Source organism: Tupaia chinensis, unplaced genomic scaffold (assembly GCF_000334495.1).
Source record: "Tupaia chinensis unplaced genomic scaffold, TupChi_1.0 Scaffold000388_1, whole genome shotgun sequence".
NCBI lineage: Eukaryota > Metazoa > Chordata > Mammalia > Scandentia > Tupaiidae > Tupaia > Tupaia belangeri.
This window is the reverse complement of record NW_006159890.1, coordinates 2,873,279-2,896,790: the sequence shown is the minus strand read 5'-3', so window position 1 is coordinate 2,896,790 and position 23,512 is coordinate 2,873,279. Positions and strand designations below refer to the sequence as shown.

The following is a 23,512-nucleotide window of genomic DNA, read 5'->3' as shown; positions in this document are numbered from 1 at the left end:
ATGGGGGAGGGGGAATGGCCATGCTGCAATCCCTTCTGCTCTATGCACTTCTTGGGATTTTAGGCATGCACCCAAATGTGCCCAGTGTGAGTATTAAGCTGCTGGGTCCAGGACTTGAATCATAGTCAACTGTGTGGGAGTCCAGCAATGTAACCATTATGTCATCTGCTGGTCCCAGAATGTTCATTATTGTTTTCATGGTAATAACATCACAGAGGAAATTGAGTCCAATTTTATTTTTTGTTTGAAAGTTATCCTTTTCTTAAAAAATAAATGAATGCTACAGATTTCTTCATATTTTAGAATTTCTAAACCTCACTTAAAAATCAATTAATTGGGACCAGCAGATGGCACAATTATGTCACTGAACTCCCATGTAGTTTACCACTGTTCGAATCCCAGACCAGCAGCTTAAAACTCATGCTGGCGCATGTGCATGCATGCCCAAAATCCCGAGAGGAGACTGGAGGAGAAGGATTGTGGCGTGGCCGCCCTTCCCCAGGTGATGATTTCTCACTTCCTGCCTCACTGTCCCTCTGGTGAGCACATGTGCCCTATAGCAAAAATCTCTCTCAAAAAAAAATCAAGGAATCATGTTTTAGTTTTTATTATTGATTCTCATATTCTGTAAAATTGTTTCCTTTTTAAAATTAGAATAACTATTATTTATCGTTTAAACTTAATGGTCTTTCATCCCATTTTTATTTTTGCTGTTCTAATTTTTACCACTTTTCTCTATTTTGCTCAGGGAACAATTGTCAAGCTTTCCCTAGTATGACTTATTAAGCTTTTTGTCCCCTCCCTGTAGCATCAAATTTTCCATTCAAATGGAGAAGTTATATTGAATTTGTGGATTTGTTAAAGGGCCATCTAACAATTTCTAGGCTAGTTTCTTATTAAAACCTACTAAGGTTTCTTAGAACTACTTTCCTCTAAGCAAACGAATTGAGGAAACATTTTTTTCTTTCTCTTTTCTTTCTTTCTTTCTTTTTTTTTTTTTTTTGAGAGTTTTTTGCTATAGGGTGTGTGTGCTCACCAGAAAGACAGAGAGAGACAGAAAGCAAGAAATCACCCCTCCAGGGGGGATGGCCACGCCACAGTCTCTTCTCCTCCATTCTCCTCTCAGGATCTTGGGCACTTACGCACACATGCCTGGCATGAGTTTAAGCTACTGGGTCTGGACTCGAACTGTGGTCAACTGGAGTCCAACGACATAGCCATTACACTAACTGCTGCTCCTGAGGAAACATTCAGTTTCTAACTCTTATTTAGAAAAGTAAATTCTCTTTGAACCCTCAGACTATTGCTCTGACTACTGGTACTGGCAGACTTTTTCATATGCTCCAAAGCATTTTTTTTCCCCTTATTATTTCTTTCCTTTTTTTTTTGTTATATTGATATTCAATACTTTAATGGTTATGACTATGCAAATATTATTTAGAATTAAGTAAAATATTATGTAACGATTAGATTTACTTTTTTGTACAGGTCGTTATCAGTCATTTACAATAGCCTCACTCTTTCTTCCTGGAGTTCTCCATTCCCACTGTAACCTAGACGGTTGGTTCTTCCCAGGTCTCCTGCACAGCTACCATCCCAGTACTTCGCTCCCCAGTACTTACAGACCGGCTTTTCCTTTGTGTGAGACCCATTTCCTTCCTTTCTTCTTCCTTTCTTTCTTTCTTCTTCTTTTCATTTATTTTTCTTTTTTGTTACTTGAATGATTTTTACGAAATAATCTTAAGTAGATTTCTTAGAAAGTGTTTGTGAATCTTTAGATGTCTGAGAATGCAGTTGATCTTCATTATTAGGGGATTCTGTTTTAGTGACTTTGCAAAATGTATTTGTAGCCAGAAATTAATACTCCCACGGATTTGGGGAGGATTCAGATGTACAAGTTGAGTGGTAAACATTTTAAGGAACTTGAGATACATTTTTCCATCTCGGGTAAAACCCTGTGAGGTTCTGCCTCCTTGTTTTGGCTCTCATACTGTAAACAAACATCCTGGGTAAGGTTTACTTTATGTCTTTTTTTTTTTTTTCTTTTTTTTTTTTCATTTTGCGCTTTTGGTTGGCTATTTTTATGCTTAAAAGAGATCCTAAGCGTAGTGCCCAAGTGCTGTCTAGCATTCCTAAGTATAAGGAAGCTGAACAGGTCTTAGGTAATTTTTTTCAGGCATGAGTTGTGCTGTTGGCCTTGAGTTCAATGTTAGTGAATCAACAATATATATTAAGTAAGGGTATTTAAACAGAAACACACATGCAGTAAGGTTTATATGGACTGGGTGTTGAAGATGTTGTGACCAGAGGTTTACAGGAAGCTAACCCTATATATATCCTAGGAGCAATAGGTCAGTATTTGCTAATTCAGTGTTTGCAGTGATTCAATAAAATGAAACTACTGTGAAAACCAAGAATCAACTGTGTATCTTTTTCTGTCTTCATGCTTGATTGATAATGTGTCTGATTTGATGATCTGGGTCTTCAGACTGGAAATAATTCTTCTGCAGAATTTTGAAGGCATTATTCCATTGTCTGCAAGTTTCTAATCTTGAAAAATTTGGTGTCATTTTGATTCCAAGTCTTTGCATGTGACTTTTAATTCTTCTATTTGGAATTAAGGTTTAAAGTTTTCTTTATCTAGGTAAATCTTTCTTGGGTCGTGTTTCATTATGCTGAGCACCTTTCTATCAGAAAAGTTGGATCTTTCAGTTTTAGGACATTTTCTTGTAATACTTATTTGACAGAATCACCCTTTCAATTTTCTCTTTGTGAAACAACTATTAGCTGGATATTGAATGTCTGAAGTAAGCCTCTGATTTCTTTAATCCTCTCTTTACTATTTTCCATTTTTATCTTTTTGATCTTTTGGGTTTGTAGCTCAAAGTTTTATTGAATTTTTAAATTTCTGCTAAAATGTTCTTAATCTCTAAGATTTCTTTTTAGTCTTCGCATATTCTTTTACATAATATTCTTTTAATATAGATAGTGTATATTTTCCTATTTCTAGAGGTCTTAATTCTGGGTTTTATTTTTAGTTTTTTTGCTTAGTTGAATTTTGTGTTTCCTATATTTCCTCTTTATATGTTGGGTTCTGATTTTGTCTGGAGTTTTTCTTTTAGGTTAGATAGAGCTAATTTCTTCCAAGGGGTAGTGGTACTAGGCTGCTTGGCCAAATTTCAGAGGAAGGCACCAAAACCTGGATGGAAGCAAAATGTGTGTGTGTGTGTGTGTGTGTGTGTGTGTACATGTGCACACACACTATGGGGCATGTTGACTGGTATGGCTCATTGCAGAATGAGGCAGGGTCCTGGTAGTGGACTAGAAATATCAAACATCATTTTCTGAAGGTCTTTTGGCATGATTTTCTCAGAAATAATAAACTGCTGGGAACCAGCAGTTAGCGTAATGGCTATGTCACTGGACTCCCACGTAGTCGACCACGGTTCGTGTCCGGACCCGGTGGCTTAAAACACGCCGGGCACGTGTGTGTGTGTGCCCAAGATCCCGAGAGGAGAACAGAGACGAAGGGATTGCAGCGTGACCATCCTCCCGGGGGGTGATTTCTCGCTTTCTGTCTCTAATGTCTCTCTTTGTCTGTCTGGCAAGCACATGCGCCCTATAGTGAAAATCTCTCCAAAAAAAATAAAAAAAAAAAAGAAATAATAAACTGCTCATTCCAAAATAAAGAAAAGGCTTATCCTGGTTTCATACTAAAAATCAATTGTATTTCTGGGTTACCCTATTTTTTTCTATATGCCATTAAGATAATGGTAGATTTTTTTTTTTTTTCTGAACTTGAAGCAAGAAAGACATATTGAGAGGGAGGTAGCAGCAGATGGCATGGAGGGTAAGGTGACTGGATCTCACACGGATGACTTTGCAGTTCAAGTCCTGGACCCAGTGGTATGAAAATCACATAGGGCACATGTGCATGTATGCCCAAAATCCTAAGAGGAGAATGGAGGCAAAGGGGCTGTGATGTTGTCATCTCCCTTGGCCAATTGATTTCTCACTTTCCTTCTCTCTTTCACCATTTGTCTCCCTCCAGCAAGTGTGCATACCCTAAACTAAAAAATTTAAAATAAAAAGGAGGACAAGTTTGAGTGTTAGGATGTGATTCTGGGACTTAGCAAATATCTCACTACTAGCTAGTTCCAGAACAAAAGCTAAATTTGCCTAACTTTATGTCTCACCATGTACTAATTGTTCAACAACTTTTTTTTCCTAATATTTTTTGGGGCCAGCAGGTGGTCTAGTGATTAAGATGCTAGACTCTTACATGATCAACCACGGTTCAAGTCCTATACCAAACAACTTGAAACTCATGTGGGCGTGTATGCATGCATGCCCCAAATCCCATAAAAAGAATGGAAGAGAAGGGATTGTGGCATGGCCATCCTCCCTGAGGGTTGATTTCTCACTTTTTGACTCTCTTTCTCTCTGTCTCTCTGGTGAGCACACGTGCCCTACCGGAAAAATCTTTCTCTAAAAGAAAAAAAAGAATTATTAATTTAATTTACTTTATTATTATTTTAAAATTTGCTATAGGACCTGGGCACTCACCAGAGAAAGAAGGAGAGAGAGAGAGAGAGAGAGAGAGAGAGAGAGAGAGAGAGAGAAAGCAAGCTGCTAGGTTGGGACCCAGTATGCCATCAACCATGTGGGAATCCAGTGCTTTAACCAGCACAACACCTGCTGGCCCCGCAACAACTTTTTTATAACCTCTCTTCCAAAAATTATTAGGTAATGACTGATGTTACAGATATTCGTTTATTTCTATCTTATCTTCTTCACCAGATTAGAGTTCTCAGCAATACCCTGTATTATCCATACCAACTTACTTGTCTCATCCTCTTCATTAGATTATAACTCCTTTGAAGGCAAAGATTTAGTCTTTTCCAGTGCTTGCTAACTTGTTATCGTGACAGACCAGGTGTTCATTTTTTTTATTTTAAAAAATTCTACTTCATTATAGTCTAATAGTTTTGGACAAAATCACATATTGAGATGCCACAGATTGTCAAAATGGCATAAAATTTTTAAATGCTTACTATTAGTTTGTATTTGTCTACTGATGAACTGCTAAGAACAACTCATGGATTGTCATTGTTTTACTAAATCCACTATGAGACGCATTGGCAGAGCCCACCACTGTATCTTGGTTGGCACCTACTAAAATGATTTGAACAGAATTTACATGAATGAATCTTATCTAAATATAATTGAAATGAAATAAAGGTTCTGGTGATGATATCTTGATTAGAATAAAATAGCATATGAAATCCACTTCCCGTTTTCTTTTTTTGGAGAGGTTTTTGCTAAAGGGCGTGTGCGCTCTCCAGAAAGACAGAGAGAGACAGAGGGATAGAGAGAAATCATCCCCCAGTTGGGGATGGCCACGCCGCAATCCCTTCTCCTCCCAGGATCTTGAGCACGCACGCACACGCACCCAGCGTGAGTTAAAGTCATCGAGTCTGGGACTCAAATAGCGGTTGGCTACATGGGAGTTCAGCAACACAGCCATTACGCTAACTGCTGGTCCCCACTTCCCATTTTCTTTATAGCTTATTCATTTTTTCCATGAGAGAGATAAACACAGAGAAAGAAAGGGAGAGAGACTAAAGGGGAAAGAGAGGCCCACCCACAGGGTCTTCACATGGCTGTCCAGCTCCAGCTAGACCGAATCACAGACATGCATGTGCACCTAGCATAGATGGAGAGATCCTGGGACACAAACCAGGGACCTTCCCATATGATTCCAGTTTTGCATAGCTTAGCATTACCACTGCACCACCAGCCAACCCTACTTCTTTTATAATTTCAAGGTTTAAATGTTAAGCAATTAACAATGCTCTCAAAAATCATGTGAATCAAAGATTTTTTTCCAAGCATATTAGAAATTTAAGTATAAATAATTGTGGCACCATCCATCATCCAACATTGTTAACAATAAATGCTTAAATGCCTCACTGTAGCAATGGTGATTTGGTGTGATGATCTTTGTAGTAAGAAAGGAAAGCACAATATTTAACCATCACATTAATAAAAACCCCTTTTTCAGTGTGGGCTAGTTTAGAATAGCAGCTGACATTGTTATCACATAATATTTTGCACACACACAGTGCTTTTCAAATAATGAATTGATGCATTTAATGAAATTGGGCAGTTGTTCCTCATACAAACAGCAACAGCGTTAACAAATCTTTTAAGAGCTTTCAAACTAAAATCTGGCAACTCAAGAAAATTAGGATTGAGTACTTTAATTCATTGGGCAGCCCCCAAATCTGTGACTGTTTGGCCTTACACATGAATTTGGAGTACTTAGGCTGCCACAGGCTCGCCGAGATGAATGTGAATAATCAAAGGACCTTGATTTACAGAACATATCTGTAAAATGACTTCTCTAGAGAGCCTCACTTTTTAAAAGGCTTTCAAGACTTTTAGTATCCAGTTGGGCTATAACATACACTTCACTGAAATACTGCTTGCATGATATGATAATTTAGCCGTATCTGGAAGAAATGCCTCATCAAATGTTTCATCTTTTATGTGCTTTCCATTGAAGCTAAGGGGAAACTGTAGTTGAGGGCTGCCTACTGTTGCATCAGACCACAGGCATGTTATTTCATTTTGAAGTGAACGTGGCCTGCAGCTTCGAATGTTACATTTTGAATGTGATCCAGTACAAAATTTACCAAGGAAATAATAAGGTTTCTAAAAACATGAAACGTTTGTGGGCTGACTTTTCATTTTAATATCTATCTTAGTTGGCATGCCAAAATAGAGCTGCTTATTGCATTTTTTGCTCTGGATAAGCCCTGAAAGTGTAAGCGATGCCCGGCTTTTGCTAATATTTGGCAGCTATTGATTATGCTGTGATAACTGATTTGTTCTGCAGAGTTAAGTAGAAAATCCCTTTGAATCAGACGTTATTTCTCTACTTTGGAAATGTCATTAAAAGGTCACATTTTGAGATTGATGAAATAAAGATCACTCAGTCTTGGCTGGATGAACAGAATGTAATTGGGAAGTGAGGCTTTAAAACGTATGCTAGCATGTTTATAATGCAAATCTGGGACTCACCATGCCTCTAAAAGCAATAAGTAACTTTTTATGTATGTGATTATATTTCTGAATAATTAAAGCTATTATTTAGACATTTTGTGATGATTCTAAAGAATGTGGAAATAAAAGAGTGCAGGAAGTGTTAGTATGCATGAAATTGCAAGGTTTTTAAGCAAAAACCCTGGACTGGGCTCCAGTCCAAATAGTTACTGCTATTCTGCATATCTTTATGGAGATATCACCATATCTCTGAATTTCAGTTTTTCAGTATTAAAAGAATGATGATATCTGTTTGTCTACATACAAATTACTGAGCAATACAAAATAAAGATAATCAATACTTGATTGAACCCTTCTAAATCTGGCTGTTATATTGCCAGTCAGATAGTCAACAATGCAATAGAAAATTTAGATTTAAGTATATTTTGTAGAATTAAAAGAAGGGAGAATTTCTTGGTTTCAAATAAGCTTAATTTCTTTTTCTTCCCTCTGAAGTGGGTTGAAGGTAGTTAAATGAGTAAGATTGAAGCACTTTATTTCTTTGGTGTTCTTTTTAGTGAATGGTTATTTTCCAGACCTACTTTAAAAGTATTTGGGACTGGATTGGCCCCATTGCCTAGTGGTTAAGGGAGCTGGAACCCACATGGCTGTGTAGTTTGAATCTGAAAAGGTGGCTTGAAAAGCATGTCAGGCAATTGTGGATACATGTCCAGAACCTCAGCAGGGTGGAGAAATGGAGGAGAAGGTATTATAGCATGACTATGCCCCACTGGGGATGTGTTCTCCCTCTTCCTCTTTGTCTCTCCATTTCTCTCTAGTAGCACATATGCCCTCTGAGCAGTTGAAAAAAAAGTATATGACACTAAGTCCTTATTTTAAATTAAATTAATAGTACTCGCTTAATGTAGTATTTTTATATGTGTGACATCTAAATAATCTTAGCTGACATTTACATTTTATTCATATATATTATACATTCAATAAATATATCTTTCATCACTAAGTTATGATTACCTTTTCCAATGTGAATTGACACTTCATAAAGATTATGTTCCTTGGAAACAGTGCTGGTAGCAAGAAGAAAATCAATGACAATCCTGTAAACTAAAATAGTTCTCAAAACTTTGTTTGCTTTAAATTTGATTCCATAACATTATTTCAACTTTGAGTGAGACCTTAAATAGGCCAGATTTACTTATTTTTTTTTCTTATGTATGAGCATTTGATTTCTATAAATTAGTTTGGCTGACTTAGAATTGTGTTATATGAAGTGTTCATGAATTCTCCAAAAATCGTTGAGAATCCAAGGCTTGTAATTTTAAGATAATCAAGTGGGGGGCCAGCAGATGGAGTAATGATTACTTCATTCACCTCCCATGTAGTCAAATGCGGCCTGAGTCCTGGACCACTTAAACTCAAGTGAGGTGCGTGTGCATATGTACCCCAAATCCCGAGGGGTGAATGGAGGAGAAAGGATTGTGGCATGGCCATCCCCCTGGGGAGTGATTTCCACTTTTTGTCTCTCTCTGTCTCCCTGGCTAGAGCACATGCCCTAAAGCAAAAATCTCTCTAAAACAAAACAAGTGGTAAAGATTGCCATAACCAAGAGTTTAAGGTTCTATTATTTAGCCAATATTATCTAAGTCATAATTCGACAATCTTTTATTTTAAAGTGGCACATGGACAGTATGACATCAGATTTGTTATTTGATTGAAGAGATTTAATTGAATTATTTCTCTACTTGTATATTGTACACATATTTTACATATATGTTATCACATATACATGTGTATATAAATATATATATAATTTACATATGTAAAATAGACTGGTTTTAAATGCTGTAATTTATTAGGATCAAAGGTCCCATCTAAAATTATTTTTGGGTAAAGGAAGCTGCCTAACATATATACTAGTACCAATGTATATAGCAATACCAATTCTCAAAGTAAAACTGATATGAATTGCAACATTTGGCTTAATGTGACACTTTGTTATATGAACAAATTAGATAGTGGTGGAAGTGCTGATAACACTCTTTTGAAATACCATCAGCTACAAAGTACTGCACCACTGCTTTCTTTATAAGCAGAACTTAAATAAATCTATTTAATGATCCTATGCATTTTCTTCCCTTCATGTAACACTATATTCCTGCCTACTATAATCTGCAATTACTTCCTTTTCCCTGAGGAGAACATTTCACTGAAGAAATAAAAGCCATTTCAGTCCCAATCAGCCCCTCTGTTTCTTCAGAATTTTTTTTTTTAATTGTAAAGGTTGAGGAAGACTATTTTTGATGACTGTACTGTATTTTATTATTGCAAAATAATGGGTTCCCGCTCCTTAAAAATGTGTCCAGAGCCCATGAATTCAAGACACCACTGTCAAAATATGCACATATGTGATTGATTACCCAATTTATTGGTGATATTGTATACGCCATCATAGTGCAGTTTAAATGATTTTGACAAGTACAGAAGAGTGTCATTGACAGGTGCAGAAATAAATGATGGGTTTAAGCTTTCAAATGTTTTTACAGCATTTCACTGAGTGGCAGGTTGATAAATTAAAATTACAGTTGTAGCATCAGGCCTGAAAGCACAACTGCTTTAGATTACAAAAATAGTGCTGTGGAAACTTGGTGCACTCTCCAGAGAAGTAGCCTGGAGGGCCTTGGGAAAAAAAATGAAACAAGTGCAGTTGCTAAAGAAATCATTAATTTTGTGGTAGCACTATCTGAGTCTGAAAAAAAAAAGACAAAAAATAGATTTTTAGAAGAAGAAAATTGGTTTTTATCCCCTTATCCCCTTTTCCCTGAAGATGTAGAGAAAATTGAAACCACACCGTCAAAACAAGTATTGAACTGGCCATTAGTGAGTGATTCCATAATGTCAGAAGGACATATTTAAAGCATGGGGATAGTTTCTTGTTAACTTTCCCTTAGTTCGTACACTGCGCCTGTATTTTTGCTTGTTACACTATCACCATGAAGCCTCCACATTCAATTAAGAAACTTTAAGACAATGCTCACTCACTCACTAACTCACTGATTCTCATATTCTTTTTATTTATTTATTTTTTAGCGGTTTTTGCTACAGACTGTGTGCACTCGCCAGATAGAGAGAAAGAAAGCGAGAAATCGCCCCCCAGGAGGGATGGCCATGCCACAGTCCCTTCTCCTCCATTTTCCTCTCGGGATTTTGGGCATGCATGCACAAGCTCCGGGTGTGAGTTTAAGCCACTGGCTCCGGGACTCGAACTGCACTTGACTACATGGGAGTTCAGCGACATAGCCATTACGCTAACTGCTGGTCCCACTGATTCTCATATTCTTAAAGAAAATAATATTTTCATTAGGCATTTTCTTTCCATTCTACTTCATGCTGTTCAAATCCTGCATCTTTTCAAGCCTGAAGTGGACCATTGTGGTGTTATTTTATAATTTCCTTTTTTTTTTGAGGGGTTTTTGCTATAGGGCACGTGCGCTCACCAGAAAGACAGAGACAGAAAGCGAGAAATCACCCCCCCGGGGGAATGGCCATGCCGCAATCCCTTCTTCTCCATTCTCCTCTCAGGATCTTGGGCATGCACACGTGCCCAGTGTGAGTTTAAGGCACCGGGTCCAGGACTTGAACCGCGGTCGACTACATGGCAGTCCAGTGACATAGCCATTATGCTAACTGCTGGTCCCTTATTTTATAATTTCTTAATGCATAATCCATTCTAACTTGCCATACTTATCTCTCTCCTGTTTTTCTAGGAACCTTCAATCTTACGAGACTGGAATGTCTGATAAGCTTTGTCCGGTGTCTTCTCTCTGCTGCCGTTCATCTAATTCTTTCTCTAAAAAAATGTCATTCTTCATATTCCTCTATTGGATTCTTATCCCATCTTTAAATAAACTCCATTCCTACTTTCGTCTTAAAAATTTTCCTAATAATGTGGCCAGTATTTCTAACTTCTCAATTTCTAAATTAACAAATTAACACAGCCCCCTAATTCCTAAATAATTGGTAGATAACCTATAATCTAATGGCATTTCATATAATACTGTTTTTACTTTTTTTTTTTTGCCATAGGGTCCATGCACTTGCTGGAGAAAAAAAAAGAGAGAGACATAGTGAGAGAGAAAGTGAGAAATTATCCTCAGGAGGGATGGCCATGCCGCAATCCCTCTTCCTCCATTCTCCTCTTAGAATTTTTTTTTTTCTTTTCTGTTTTTTGGAGAGGTTTTTGCTATAGGGAGCGTGCGCTCACCAGGAAGACAGAGAGAGACAGAGCGATAGAAAGCGAGAAACCAACCCCACCCCCACCCCCCCAGGGGATGGCCATGCTGCAATCCCTTCTTCTTCATCATCCTCTTGGGATCTTCTTTTTTTTGGAGAGGTTTTCGCTATAGGGTGCGTGCACTTGCCAGACAGACAGAGAGACACATAGAGACAGAAAGCGAGAAATCACCCTCCCAGAGGGGATGGTCATGCCGCAATCCCTTCTCCTCCATTCTCCTCTCGGGATCTTGAGCACGCACGCACATGTGCCCGGCGTGAGTTTTAAGCCACTGGGTCCAGGACACGAACTGCAGTCGACTATGTGGGAGTCCAGGGACATAGCCATTACGCTAACTGCTGGTTCCCTCCTCTTGGGATCTTGGGCATGCACACACACACGCCGGGCATGAGTTTAAGCCACTGGGTCTGGGACTCGAACTGCAGTCAGCTACATGGGAGTCCAGTGACATAGCCATTACGCCAAGTACTGGTCCCATTCTCTTGGGATTTGGGGCACATGTGCTGATTTTGTGTCCTGCTGGCTTCAGCAGGTCCAGGACTCAAACCAGTCAGTCTTTTGGGAGTCCAGAACCTTAACCACCACACAACCTACTGACTTTTAACCTACTTTTAAATTCTCTGATACCAACCATCTCTAAATTAGTATTATGTTCTCTTTTTCATGCTTCTATTTTAAAGGGTTTTTTTTTTCTTAATTTTAATTTTTTGCTAAATGGCATGGGCACCCACCAGAGAGAAAGAGAGAGAAATAAAATGAAGAAAGAAAGCACCCTAGTAAGCCATGGTCTTGCCCTAATACCCCCTTCTCTCCCACCTCTCCTTCTTTCTGGGATTTCACGCACGTAAGCACAGGGTCTGGCTTGTGTACTGAAGCTGCTGTGTCAGGGATTCCAGCTGTGGGGACCATGTGACTGCCATCCTATCTCTGGCCTTTAGTTTTAAATTTAAAAATTTGCCAGAGGGTGCATGCATTCACCAGAGAGAGACAGAGAGACAGAAAGCGAGAGAGAGGGAGAGAGAGGGAAAGCATCCCTCATGGGGAAGAGTAATGCCTCAATTCTCTGTCTTCTATCTTTCTCTTCTTTTGGGATTTTGGACATGCTCACACACTTGTGCCGACATGCTTCTCAGGCCTCTGGGTCTGGGACTTGAACTGCATAGTTAGCCATGTGGGATCCAGCCATCTTAACCCTCATACCCTCCGCTGGACCCAGGACTGGCCCTTACTAAATGTTTAATGTGTGCGCCATATCCTATATAAATCTAAGTATATTCAGGAATTGTCTACCTGTTTCCATGCTGCTATTTGTTTATTTATTTCGGGGAGATCTATTTTCCTCAAAGATCTTTTCTGGTAGCGCATCCCTTTATTCCTATGCTGACTTTATTCTCTTTTAAGCTTCCATTCCCTCAATTCAGTTCATGACAGTAGTTGCCCCATACTTGCTGTTTTGCTCTCTGTGGTTTCTGTGATTAACTGTGGATAAAACATGGAAAATTCCAGAAAGAAACAATTCATGTCTTAAATTGCATGCTATTCTGAATAGTATGAGGAAATCTTGTGCTGCTGGTCTACTCATGAGCGTAGGACATATTTCATCCCTTTGTCCAGAATATCATGCTACATATGCCACCCACCTGCTGTCACTTGATAGCCATCTCACGTATCGAATGGACAGATCACAAGAAAATGAAAGGTGGGAATAGTACAATAAGATATTTTAAGAGACAGAAAGACGGTGATCACATATAACTTTTACTATAGCACATTGTTCTATTTTTTTATTAGTTACAACCATTAACCTATTACCTTGCCTAATTCATAAATTAGACTTTGTCATAGGTATGGATGCACAGGAGAAAAGCAGAAACATATGATCTGGCACTTTCTACAGTTTCTGGCATCCTCTAGGGATCTTGGAATGTATCCCTCATGGATAATGGGGGACTACCGTACCAAAGATCTGGAATATTCAGAATTCCTGTGATTTAGTGGAACTTACATTTTTGGGAAAGAAATACAATATGACATATTTGTTGCACATTATATTAATACTAATTGAGTTATTTCCTGTGTACCACGTGTCACACTGCTCTAAGCACTCTGAGCCTTATTTCCTTCGTAACAGCCATAACAGTTCATTACAACCAGGTGAGAAAGCAAAGATTCAGGGGAGTTAAACAAATTGCTCAAGCCACTTATGTAGAAAGTAACAGAACAGGATTCACACCAGCGTCACCAGAAGGCATCAAGGTTAAGGCACTGGATCCCACATGTCCAGTTTGAAGGTTTGAGTCCAGGACCTGAGAACCATGCTGGGCATGCGTGCTTGCATGCTTGGAATCCTGAGAAGAGAGTGGAGAAGAGGGAATTGTGGCATGGCCATTGTCACTGAGGGGGATTTCTCACTTTCTTCCCCCCCTACCCCACCCCTGGCCGGGGCAGATTGGGCTGGGGGGAAGGAATAGGATTCAAACCAAGGAAATCATATGGTAGAATTTGGGCTATTACTACTATTTAAGTTCACTTCTTCTATGAGAGAGAGAGAGAGAAGTGAGAGAGAGACATAGTAACAGCAACCCTAACACAGTTTCCATGGTGCTGTCAACCTTAGCTTCAGCCAGTCCCAGATCCAGGGCATACACGTGCCTGGGTACTCAAAACGTTCTGCGAAAGTAAATCTGGAAGGTTCCCATGTGGGTCAGCCTTGCAGAGCATCATGTTTTATCACTGTGCTACATCCCGCCACCAGAATTTGGAGTTTAGAGCAGGTGGCTAGTAGTATAATAATATACTATATAATAATATATAACACCAGTCCATAAATATAAGGTCTTCTACCAAACCTGAATGAAAGCAAAATAGTGTGATCCTTTAACCTGATCAAAATGTCAATGTTTGATAAAGTGTTCATCTTGGTCAATAGCTCGTTCTATCACAATATTTATTTTCTTCTCTCCATTATAAGATTATTCTTTGGTTTCCACATGTAACTCAAAGCACTGCCTGAAAACATGGAACTTAAAAAAATTGAGCTTTATTATATTTTGGAACCCTCAGATTGAATTTTTAGAGCATTATACATGAATATACCTTTAAGAACTGAAATAATAATGTTTATGAGCAACTCCTCTATGCCAAGCACAATGCTGAATGTTTGATCTGAATTATATTTGATCTCCAGTCCATAAATAAGAACCTGAAGCTGGGGTTTGAAAAGGGGATGTGGGAATAATAGAAAAAGATCCAAATTCAGTTTCAAGACTGCAAGGAAAAAGGGGGAAATTATCTCTCAAGGAGTTTTTTTTTTTCTTTTTTTTTTTTTGAGAGGTGTTTGCTATAGGGTGCATATGCTTGCCAGACAGACAGAGGGAGACAGAGAGACAGAAAGTGAGAAATCACTCCCCAGGGGTGATGGCCACACTGCAATCCCTTCTCCTCCATTTTCCTCTTGGGATCTTGGGCATGCACATGTGCCCGGTGTGAGTTTAAGCCATCGGGTCCGGGACTTGAACCGTGGTCGACTACATGGGAGTCGAGCGACATAGCCATTATGCTAACTGCTGGTCCCCCTCCTTTTTTTTTTATTTTTGAGAGATTTTTGCCATAGGGTACATGTGTTCACTGGAGAGACAGAGACAGAAAGTGAGAAATCACCCCCTGGATGGTGGCTGCACTGCAATTCCTTCTCTTCCACTCTCCTCTCAGGATTTTACGCGTGCATGCACACACGCGTAGCATGAATTTCAAGCTGCTGGGTCCAGGACTTAAACTGCAGTTAAGGGAATCCACCTACACAATCACTGTGTCCTCTGCTAGTCCCGTCTCAAGGAGATATTTAACAAAATACAATTGTGAGGGTCAGTTCTTGATTCAGGGTCGGCTTTGCAGGGGACTTCAGAGATCCAGGCTTGGCAGGTATTTTTATCTTGGATGTCTTCTTGAAGACCTTGCAATTAAATGTAAGAAATAATATATTCTGAAATAAGTAAATAAATAATATATTTTTTGTTTGTTTGCTAAAAGGTGCATGTGCTCACTGGAAAGAGACAAAAAGAGAAAGAGGGAAAATGAGAAAGCACTCGCTGTGGGGGAATGACCCTGAGTCCCTTCTCCTCCATTCTCCTCTTGAGACTTTTTGGGCATGCGTACACATGCACACCTGCACACCATGCCTTTGGGTCTAGCACTGGAATTGTGCCGTCGGCCTTGTGTGATCCAAGAGACTGGATCCCCTTAACCTCTGGACCACCATCTGGTTCAGAATAACTTTTACATTGTTCTGAGTTATTTAAATGATTCTGATACAGTGAAAGAAGTCTGAAAAAAGTTTCCGATGTAATAATCATCCTCATCATAAAGCTACGAGGAAAAAAACTCACTTGCTGATAAACTGGTATAAATCAAAAGTATAATGCCAAAGTACCACTGACTCATAATAAACTCTACCTTTAATAAAAGGTTGATTTCATGTTGAAGAGTTCAGAAGAAATAATTCACATGGGAATTTTCCTTTGGTGCCCTGAGAGTCTTTTTTTTAAGTGGCTTGGTGTATGCAAAGTGTCAAGTGTCACAGACTTGTACTTGAGACCCTAAGAATTGTTTTGACATGTCCTTTTACAAAATGAATCTCAGACTTAGTATGACTAGGCTCTTCATTTCCCCCATCTGTATTTTTCCTTAAAAAGTCATAAAAACTTTTTTCAAAGCAAGGCTAGTTTTAAACTAAGATTTATGTCATAGAATCTTAACTGAGATGATTATGTGGTTCTTAGTCACTTTCCTACATGCAAACTAGATGCCTCTTTTCTCTCGACTTATTTCTGAAATTGAAATCTGTCTGATGCCACATAACAGGAAGCATGTGCCACTAGTTTTATCAATTGCTCTAAACTATAATAATTTGAGCATGATTGGAATATCAGTCAATTAGTCACTTAGCCCCAAAGCTTAAGACCCACACTAAAATACAAGGTTGCTTAATTTTTCTTTTAATGTTAAATGACTGAAATGGGCAAGAATTTTAATATTTAAATATATTTAAAATTTTTATTTATTTATAATAATATAAACATACACTTACATTCAGAGAGGCAAGAAGGGCGTATAGTTTTTTAAAGAGCTCTTCCTAGTGACAATATTTCCTTAATCATTTACTAGTGCCAAGGAAGGAAAATTTTTATGCCCATGTCTAGTTGAAGACTGGAACTGAGATCCGGGATTTCACTCTACTGCATTTCCTACGACCCTGAGTTTAATCGGCAAGCAATTATTTTCTTGTGTTATAATATTATTTTTTGACAATTTATTTTCACTGGCATATTCAGACTGAAATTTCATTGTGACATTTTAATGAAATCAGTGTATCACATTTATCAAAGGAAGAATTGGGCTCCCTAACTCCCATGAAGAAGAGATCGTGAATGTTGGATCTAAATTATTTCAGTTCACTGCATTTCAAAAATAAGGACCTGAAGCTGGGGTTTGAATACTTGCCTAAACTAATATGGCCAGCTTATAAATGTCAGCACCGATAAGGGGGAAAGCTACTTTTAGAAGTTCATACAGCCCCGAAATTAGGTTCATCGAAGACCTTCTGCCCAGAACCTCCTGACTCCCACATCTAGCCAGGAGCCAGGACAAGCCCATCAGCAGCCATCTATATCTGAGTTCTGAGCAGCCCCATTTGTGCAGTGCGATTTTCAATTTTTTGCTCAAAATTTTTTTCCTTTTCTTTTTATCATTTCTGTTTTTTTTTTCTCTCTTTTTTGTTTTTTCTTTTTTTGTTTTCTTTATACTTTTCTCACTTATTTGCTCAGCCTCCATATATTGATTTTCTAGACGGGTCCAAGTGCTCAGTAGCCAAATATCTGAATACTTTTAGGGTCAGATTAGTCCTCAATTTCCATGAAATTAGCTGTGCAAAGGGAGAAAAATGGTACTATTTAGAGACTGCAGGTCTCCTCCTCCTCAGATTTAACTCCAAACACTAGGAAAAAACATTTAATCCATTAGATGACCAGAAACCACTGCAGAGGCATAAGAAATGTGAGAAACCGGGACCAACAGTTAGCGTAATGGCTATGTCGCTGGACTCCCACGTAGTCGACCACGGTTCGAGTCCTGGACCTGGTGACTTAAACTCACCTCGGGCGCATGTGCGTGCTTCCCCAAGATCCCGAGAGGAGAATGGAGGAGAAGGGATTGAGGCATGGCCATCCCCTCTAGGGGGTGATTTTTCGCTTTCTATCTCTCTGTCTCTGTCTGTCTAGAGAGTGCATGTACCCTGTAGCAAAAACCTCTCAAAAAAAAAAAAGAAAGAAAAAAAGGAAATATGAGAAACCAAAAAAAAAAAATCTCCTGCCCAAATTCAAAATAATAGAAGGCAATGGAGAAATGTACCTCTTAATTAAAATATAAAGTCAGCAGAACTATTTGGGTTGCATGTTATATCCCACTTGACTTGTAAGCCAGATATAAAGAACAATTATATCTGAGTAGTATCATGGCCTTTTTTCCCCTCTGAGCAAGCTTTTTTGGAAAGTTTTTCTCAAGGGCTCTGAGAATGCTAAACAACTAAGAAGTTTAAAGCAAACATTACTTAGGGTTTACCCTTATAAAATAGAGATGATGGGACCAGCAGTTAGTGTAATGGCTATATTGCTGGACTCCCATGTAGTCGACCATGGTTCGCGTCCTGGACCCGGTGGCTTAAAACTCACACTGGGCGCGTGTGAGTGTGTGCCCAAGATCCCGAGAGGAGAATGGAGGAGAAGGGATTGCGGTGTGGCCATCCCCCATGGGGGGTGATTTCTCGCTTTCTGTCTCTCTGTCTCTCTCTCTCTCTCTGGCTAGCACACGTGCCCTATAGCAAAAACCTCTCAAAAAAAAAAATCCAGAGAGATGAATTAATGGATTCTATCTCATAGTAGTGGGAGAACTGGAAAAGTTGCAGAGAAACTGCATTAAGTGAGGCATGAAGAGAAGCTATTTCAGCCCTCTGGACTTGAGGGCAGACACATATGCATTCAAAATAAAGAATTTCTTCAGCTTTAGAGATTTTTAACAATAGGAACTGATGATCAATACAAGAAAGAAGCATGCTTTAACAATTTTTTTGAAACAAATCAACTTGACCTTTCATTTTTCATAAAGCCCTCCAATAAATGGATATACTCCATTTTTCTCTTCCACCTTCCTCAGCAATTATTTTGATTTCCATGATTCAAGTGGCTTTGTGAAATGCTTCTATAAAGAATGGAAGAGATTTGGGAACCATGTTGCCCAGTGAGTGACAGAAATAATCAAAAGCTGTGAACAAAGTAATAAAAGAAAATCGATCTGATTATTTAAAATCCAGCCCTATCCCATATTTCTGGTCATTAAGCATGAGTATGGTGGCTGCCTAGTTGTGATTTTTTTTTTCATCAAATATAACATGATTTCCCTTGATTTAGCAATGTCTTCCAACACTTTTTGATATTTTATATCAACCATGAGGATGAACATGCAAAACTCCATTCACAAGATATTTTAAGAAATTGGTTAAGAATTAAGGTTAAATAATTATTTGATAGATCTGATTTAAAAAAATGCTGACGGGGGGCCAGCAGATGGCATAGTGGTTACATCTTTGGACTCCCACATGGCAAATCGCAGTCTGAGTCTTGAACCCAGTAGTTTGAAACTCATGCCAGGCGCATGTGTGTGCATGCCCAAGACTCTGGGAGGAGCATGGAGGAGAAGGGATTGCAATGTGGACATCCTCCCTGGGAGGTGATTTCTCACTTTCCCTTTTACCGTCTCTCTTACTCTCTCCCCTTCTCCCTGGCTAGTCCACATGTCTTAAGACAGAAACCTCTTTTAAAAAAGTTGTTGACTTTTAGTTTTAAATGTTTGAAAATAGAACATGTACCCTGTCAACAACATACTATGATTTGGGCATATATTGTGTCACAGAACAGTACCCAAAGAGAAGGAAGAGGCACATATTAATTTTACCTAAATCAGCCTCAGGGTTTCTCAGTTTGTGTTCAGAAAAATAGTCAGTGTGAGTGAATTGGAGAAATAAGCGTGCAATGAAAGAAAAGGTAGAGAGCTAGACACAGATTTTGAAGACAGATTTAGAGGAGAGGGAATAAACACAAAATAGAGTAAGTTGAGAAGAATTTGAGTACAAAAATGAATAGACAGACTGGAAATAGTGAAGCTCTGGTTCAGGTGAATCCTAAAAACCAAGGTGAGCATACATTTACACGATTAGACTACACATAATCACTGCGTACTTGTTTAACTTTAATAGAAAAAGATACAGAATTTCCGGTCAGGACTGTAGCCCAATGTCAAACGGCCAGTTGTGGTTCTAATACCAGCCCCAGTAGCTTGAAAAACACCAAGCATGTGTGTACGCGTGCCCCCAAATCCCGATAGGATGGAGAAGAGATTGCAATGTGACCTCGCCCTGTTGAGTGTTGCATTCTCCCTCTCTCCCTCTGTCTGTCTCTCTGTGGCAAGTGCTTAGGGAAAAAAAATAATGAAGATACAGGATTCCATATACACTGATTAGCTGAATTTCTGAGGTCACAAAATAGCCTGGGGACCATTTGTAAGCATAGTTAGGTCTTCATAAAACATAGATAGCAATGTTGCATGAAATGATAAGATATGATTTTGAATATGGAGTTAAGCGACAGGAAATATCATTTAAGAAGACCTTATTAATGTGAATTAAAGAATTCATATTTAAAATATATAGACATATACTCACCCAACAGACAGGAAAGGCTCCTTTGATTCAAGTCTATGAAAAAATATAAAACATTTATATTAATATAAAACTTTGCTGGACATTCAAATTTGCTTTTACATGAATCTGACAGAATTACCACACTTATTTGGATAAAAATGCATAATTCAGCACAAATAAAAAGCTATAAATAATATATTAAGACTTAATCTGGACTGATTAAAATTCTGGCTGGATTAATCCACAGGCTAAATAAAATGAGAGAGCCCCAGAATGGAATGTAGCATTTAAAGGATATATTAAGGTGATAATAGCGTTAGTCTAATTCTGACTTGTACTCCATATCTTATTTTCCTTATTCACAATAATTTATTTGAAGAAGTTCTGATATATCTGTGGTTGTTACAATAGCAGAGAAATTTATTATTTATTATGCATTTGGTTATATACTGGCCGAACAACTGGCTTCCAGGGTAAATATTCTGTAATGAACAGAGAAGCAGCTTGCTACACATGGTCATTACTGGCAGGAAAACCATGGGGGAGGCGGAGAGTGATGTCAGGTCATGGATTAAGGTCCTTTTGCCTCTTCTGTTTCTCCTAAGAACTGAGTATTTTCTGCACCTCTTGATATAACAAAGGTGAAATCTAACTTTGAAGATCTGGTTAGTTAAGACTTGAGAAAACTACTTTAAAAACTATTAGTAGTTGGGACCAGCAGATTATGTAGCTGTTATGATGTTGAACTCCCACATGATAACTGTGGTTTGAGCCCTGGACCCGATAGGTTGAAAATTGTTCTGGGCATGTGTGCATGCACGTCCAAGATCCTGGGAGGAAAATGGAGGAGAGGGGATTACAGCATGGCCATCCACCTTATGCGGTGATTTTTCAGTTTCCCTCTCACTATCTCTTCTCTCTCTCTCTCTCTCTCTCTCTCCAGCGAGAGCACATGTTCTAAGGCAAAGACCTTTAAAAACAGACAAAACAATCAAACAAACAAAAGATTCAGTGGTTTATTTTTCTCATTACAAAATGAGCTACAATTTCTTCCAGGTAATTTGGTGAGTTTATAAATTAACTCTATATTCTTTACGAAAGGTAAATAAATCAAGAAAGAATTTGCTTCTAAATATTAATAATTAAGGACACCAGTTGTAGGTGTATAATAGCCAAGCTATTTTCATTATACATTTGTAAACATACAATTATGGGTCAAATGTAGGCAAATAATGAAGACATTTTTAACTAAATTCCACTGCGTAAACATTTTAAGAAACTTCCATGTTTAAGAAATTATTATTTACATATTAGCAGTTGTTAGATCTTAGCCTAAAATTTAATTCTGTAGCAAATTGTTTACTGAGCACCAGCTGATGACTTTTGTCTATTGGAGTGAAAAATTGAAGCGACCATCTCAGAATTAGACTAAAAACCACACTTTTATGTGAATCTAAGCAATGGAGACAATAATTGCTTTTGTTTGTTTATATTTCATTCTGTGTATGTAACAAAAATAGCTCTTTAGAAATACTCCTTGGTGTATGTAGAGACAGAGTGGCCATGAATCTTGTCCATAGACTGTGCTGCTTTGGGTGAAAAATCACAGCAGAAAGAGGACCTTTGGCCTTTGCAATCTTCCCCACCCTGCGAGACAGCTGCAGGTAGGGAAAAGCAAATAAAACTAGTTGTTAGTGCTAAGAGTTTGGAAATGCATATTTATGTAACCTTTTACTTTCCTGAATTCCAGTATTATTCACATCTCTACTTCTATGCAAATTAATTGTCACACTGTGTTTATTTTTCTCATACATGTGTGATAAACAAACGTACACAGAACAGGGGAAGAGTTGAAAATAAATAAAGAGAACAACGTTTGGATATGCTTGCTTGATAATCAATGACCATTTCCAAGTGATCGAAAGGAAATTGCCTTGAATAAACTGGGGAGAGGTTTCTATATGATACGATGCAGGAGATTATGCAGCCCATAATGACAAAACCATTTTAAAAATTTTCCATCTACTAATACTTAAAAAATAAAATGTGGGCATTAGTGGGACCTCTTTTCTCTGGATTTGACAATAATTTCAGCCTAACATTTATGAGACTTTAATGTATACGTTTGATTTGCTCATGAGAGGTGCTAGCCTTGAGCCACTGACACCATTTATTTAAGTACTGTATTATACGACTTTCCTTAAGGCTATCATAAACAAATTGAATAAAAACAGAGTCCACTACTTTTGCCTTTCTTTCCATAATGATCAAAATGCTTAATTCAGAATGTGTTAGTAGTACTGTGTATAGATTGATTTGTTATGTTTTAGTTTTAATTTTGCCAGAGGGTGCATGGGCTCACCAGAGAGGGAGAGAGGGAGGAGAAGAGGAAGGAAACACACTCATGGGGAGGGTCAAACCATGATCCTTTCTCCTCTGCATCTCGCTCCTTTGGGGATATGGCATGCATGGGCGTCTGCTGTGTCTCTCCAGTACTTGTGTCACTCACATCATCATCACAGCCAGCCATGTGATGTGAGTTCCAGCCTTTTAACCAAGACACAGGCTGTCTCTTTCTCTCTCTCTCTCTCTCTCTCTCTCTCTCTATAATATATATATGTGTGTGTGTGTGTGTGTGTGTGTGTGTGTGTGTGTTTATTTTCTCCTTTTTTACAAAAGATTTCAGATAAGCAGCTGTTGGCTTGGAGCATAGAGGGTCATAGGTTGTATCACTGGAGTCAATGCAAGCTAAGAATGGTTTTACATGTTTTAAGTAGTTGAAAAAATATCAAAAGAAGTATAATAGTTTGTGACACATGACAACTTATTGTGTCATGTGTCCATAAATAAAGTGTATTGGACCAGAGCCTTGCCATTTCATTTACCCACTGTTTATGGCTGGGTTTGGGCCATAGCAACAAGTTGAATAATTAAGTAGCAAAGACTTTATGGCTACCATCCTATAATATTTACAATATGGCCTTTACAGAAAAAGTGTGCCAGGATACGAGATAAAATTATCTTGTTGGAAAGATCAAGGAGTGACCTCTCAAAATAGGCACTCTACATGTAATACATTCCAAGGTATTTTCCCATATTTAGAAATTCATAATAATTTGAATTGCATCTCTACATCATAAATTCAGTCTCCAATTCCACTGACAGTTTCCCCTAAAAAGCTGTTTTCATGTCATCTCTTTATTGGCAATTTCAATAATCATGGGATGATGCCTTAAATTTTTAGCTTGTTTGGAAAGCTCTTCACAAACATGCCCCAAATGAGCTCTCCATGTTGTTCTTAATCCCTTCTTTCACTAAATGTTTTATTCCAGGAAAACTGTCTATTTGCTTTGGTGCCTTTGATCATTCTATTTCTATATTAGAATACAATGATTTTTTTTCTT

At 38.3% G+C, this 23,512-nt stretch overlaps 1 protein-coding gene across 7 annotated transcripts in view; it reads right to left on the bottom strand.

Moving 5' to 3' along the window:
• Positions 1–23,512, bottom strand: part of RALYL (RALY RNA binding protein like) — an 824,312-nt gene that overhangs the window by 122,811 nt on the left and 677,989 nt on the right. For all 7 annotated transcript variants that reach the window (XM_006153846.2, XM_006153845.2, XM_014589900.2 and 4 more), the window contains one exon: positions 20,130–20,162. In XM_006153846.2, the coding sequence (XP_006153908.1) occupies positions 20,130–20,162 (33 nt within the window). The remainder of the gene's footprint in view (positions 1–20,129; positions 20,163–23,512) is intronic.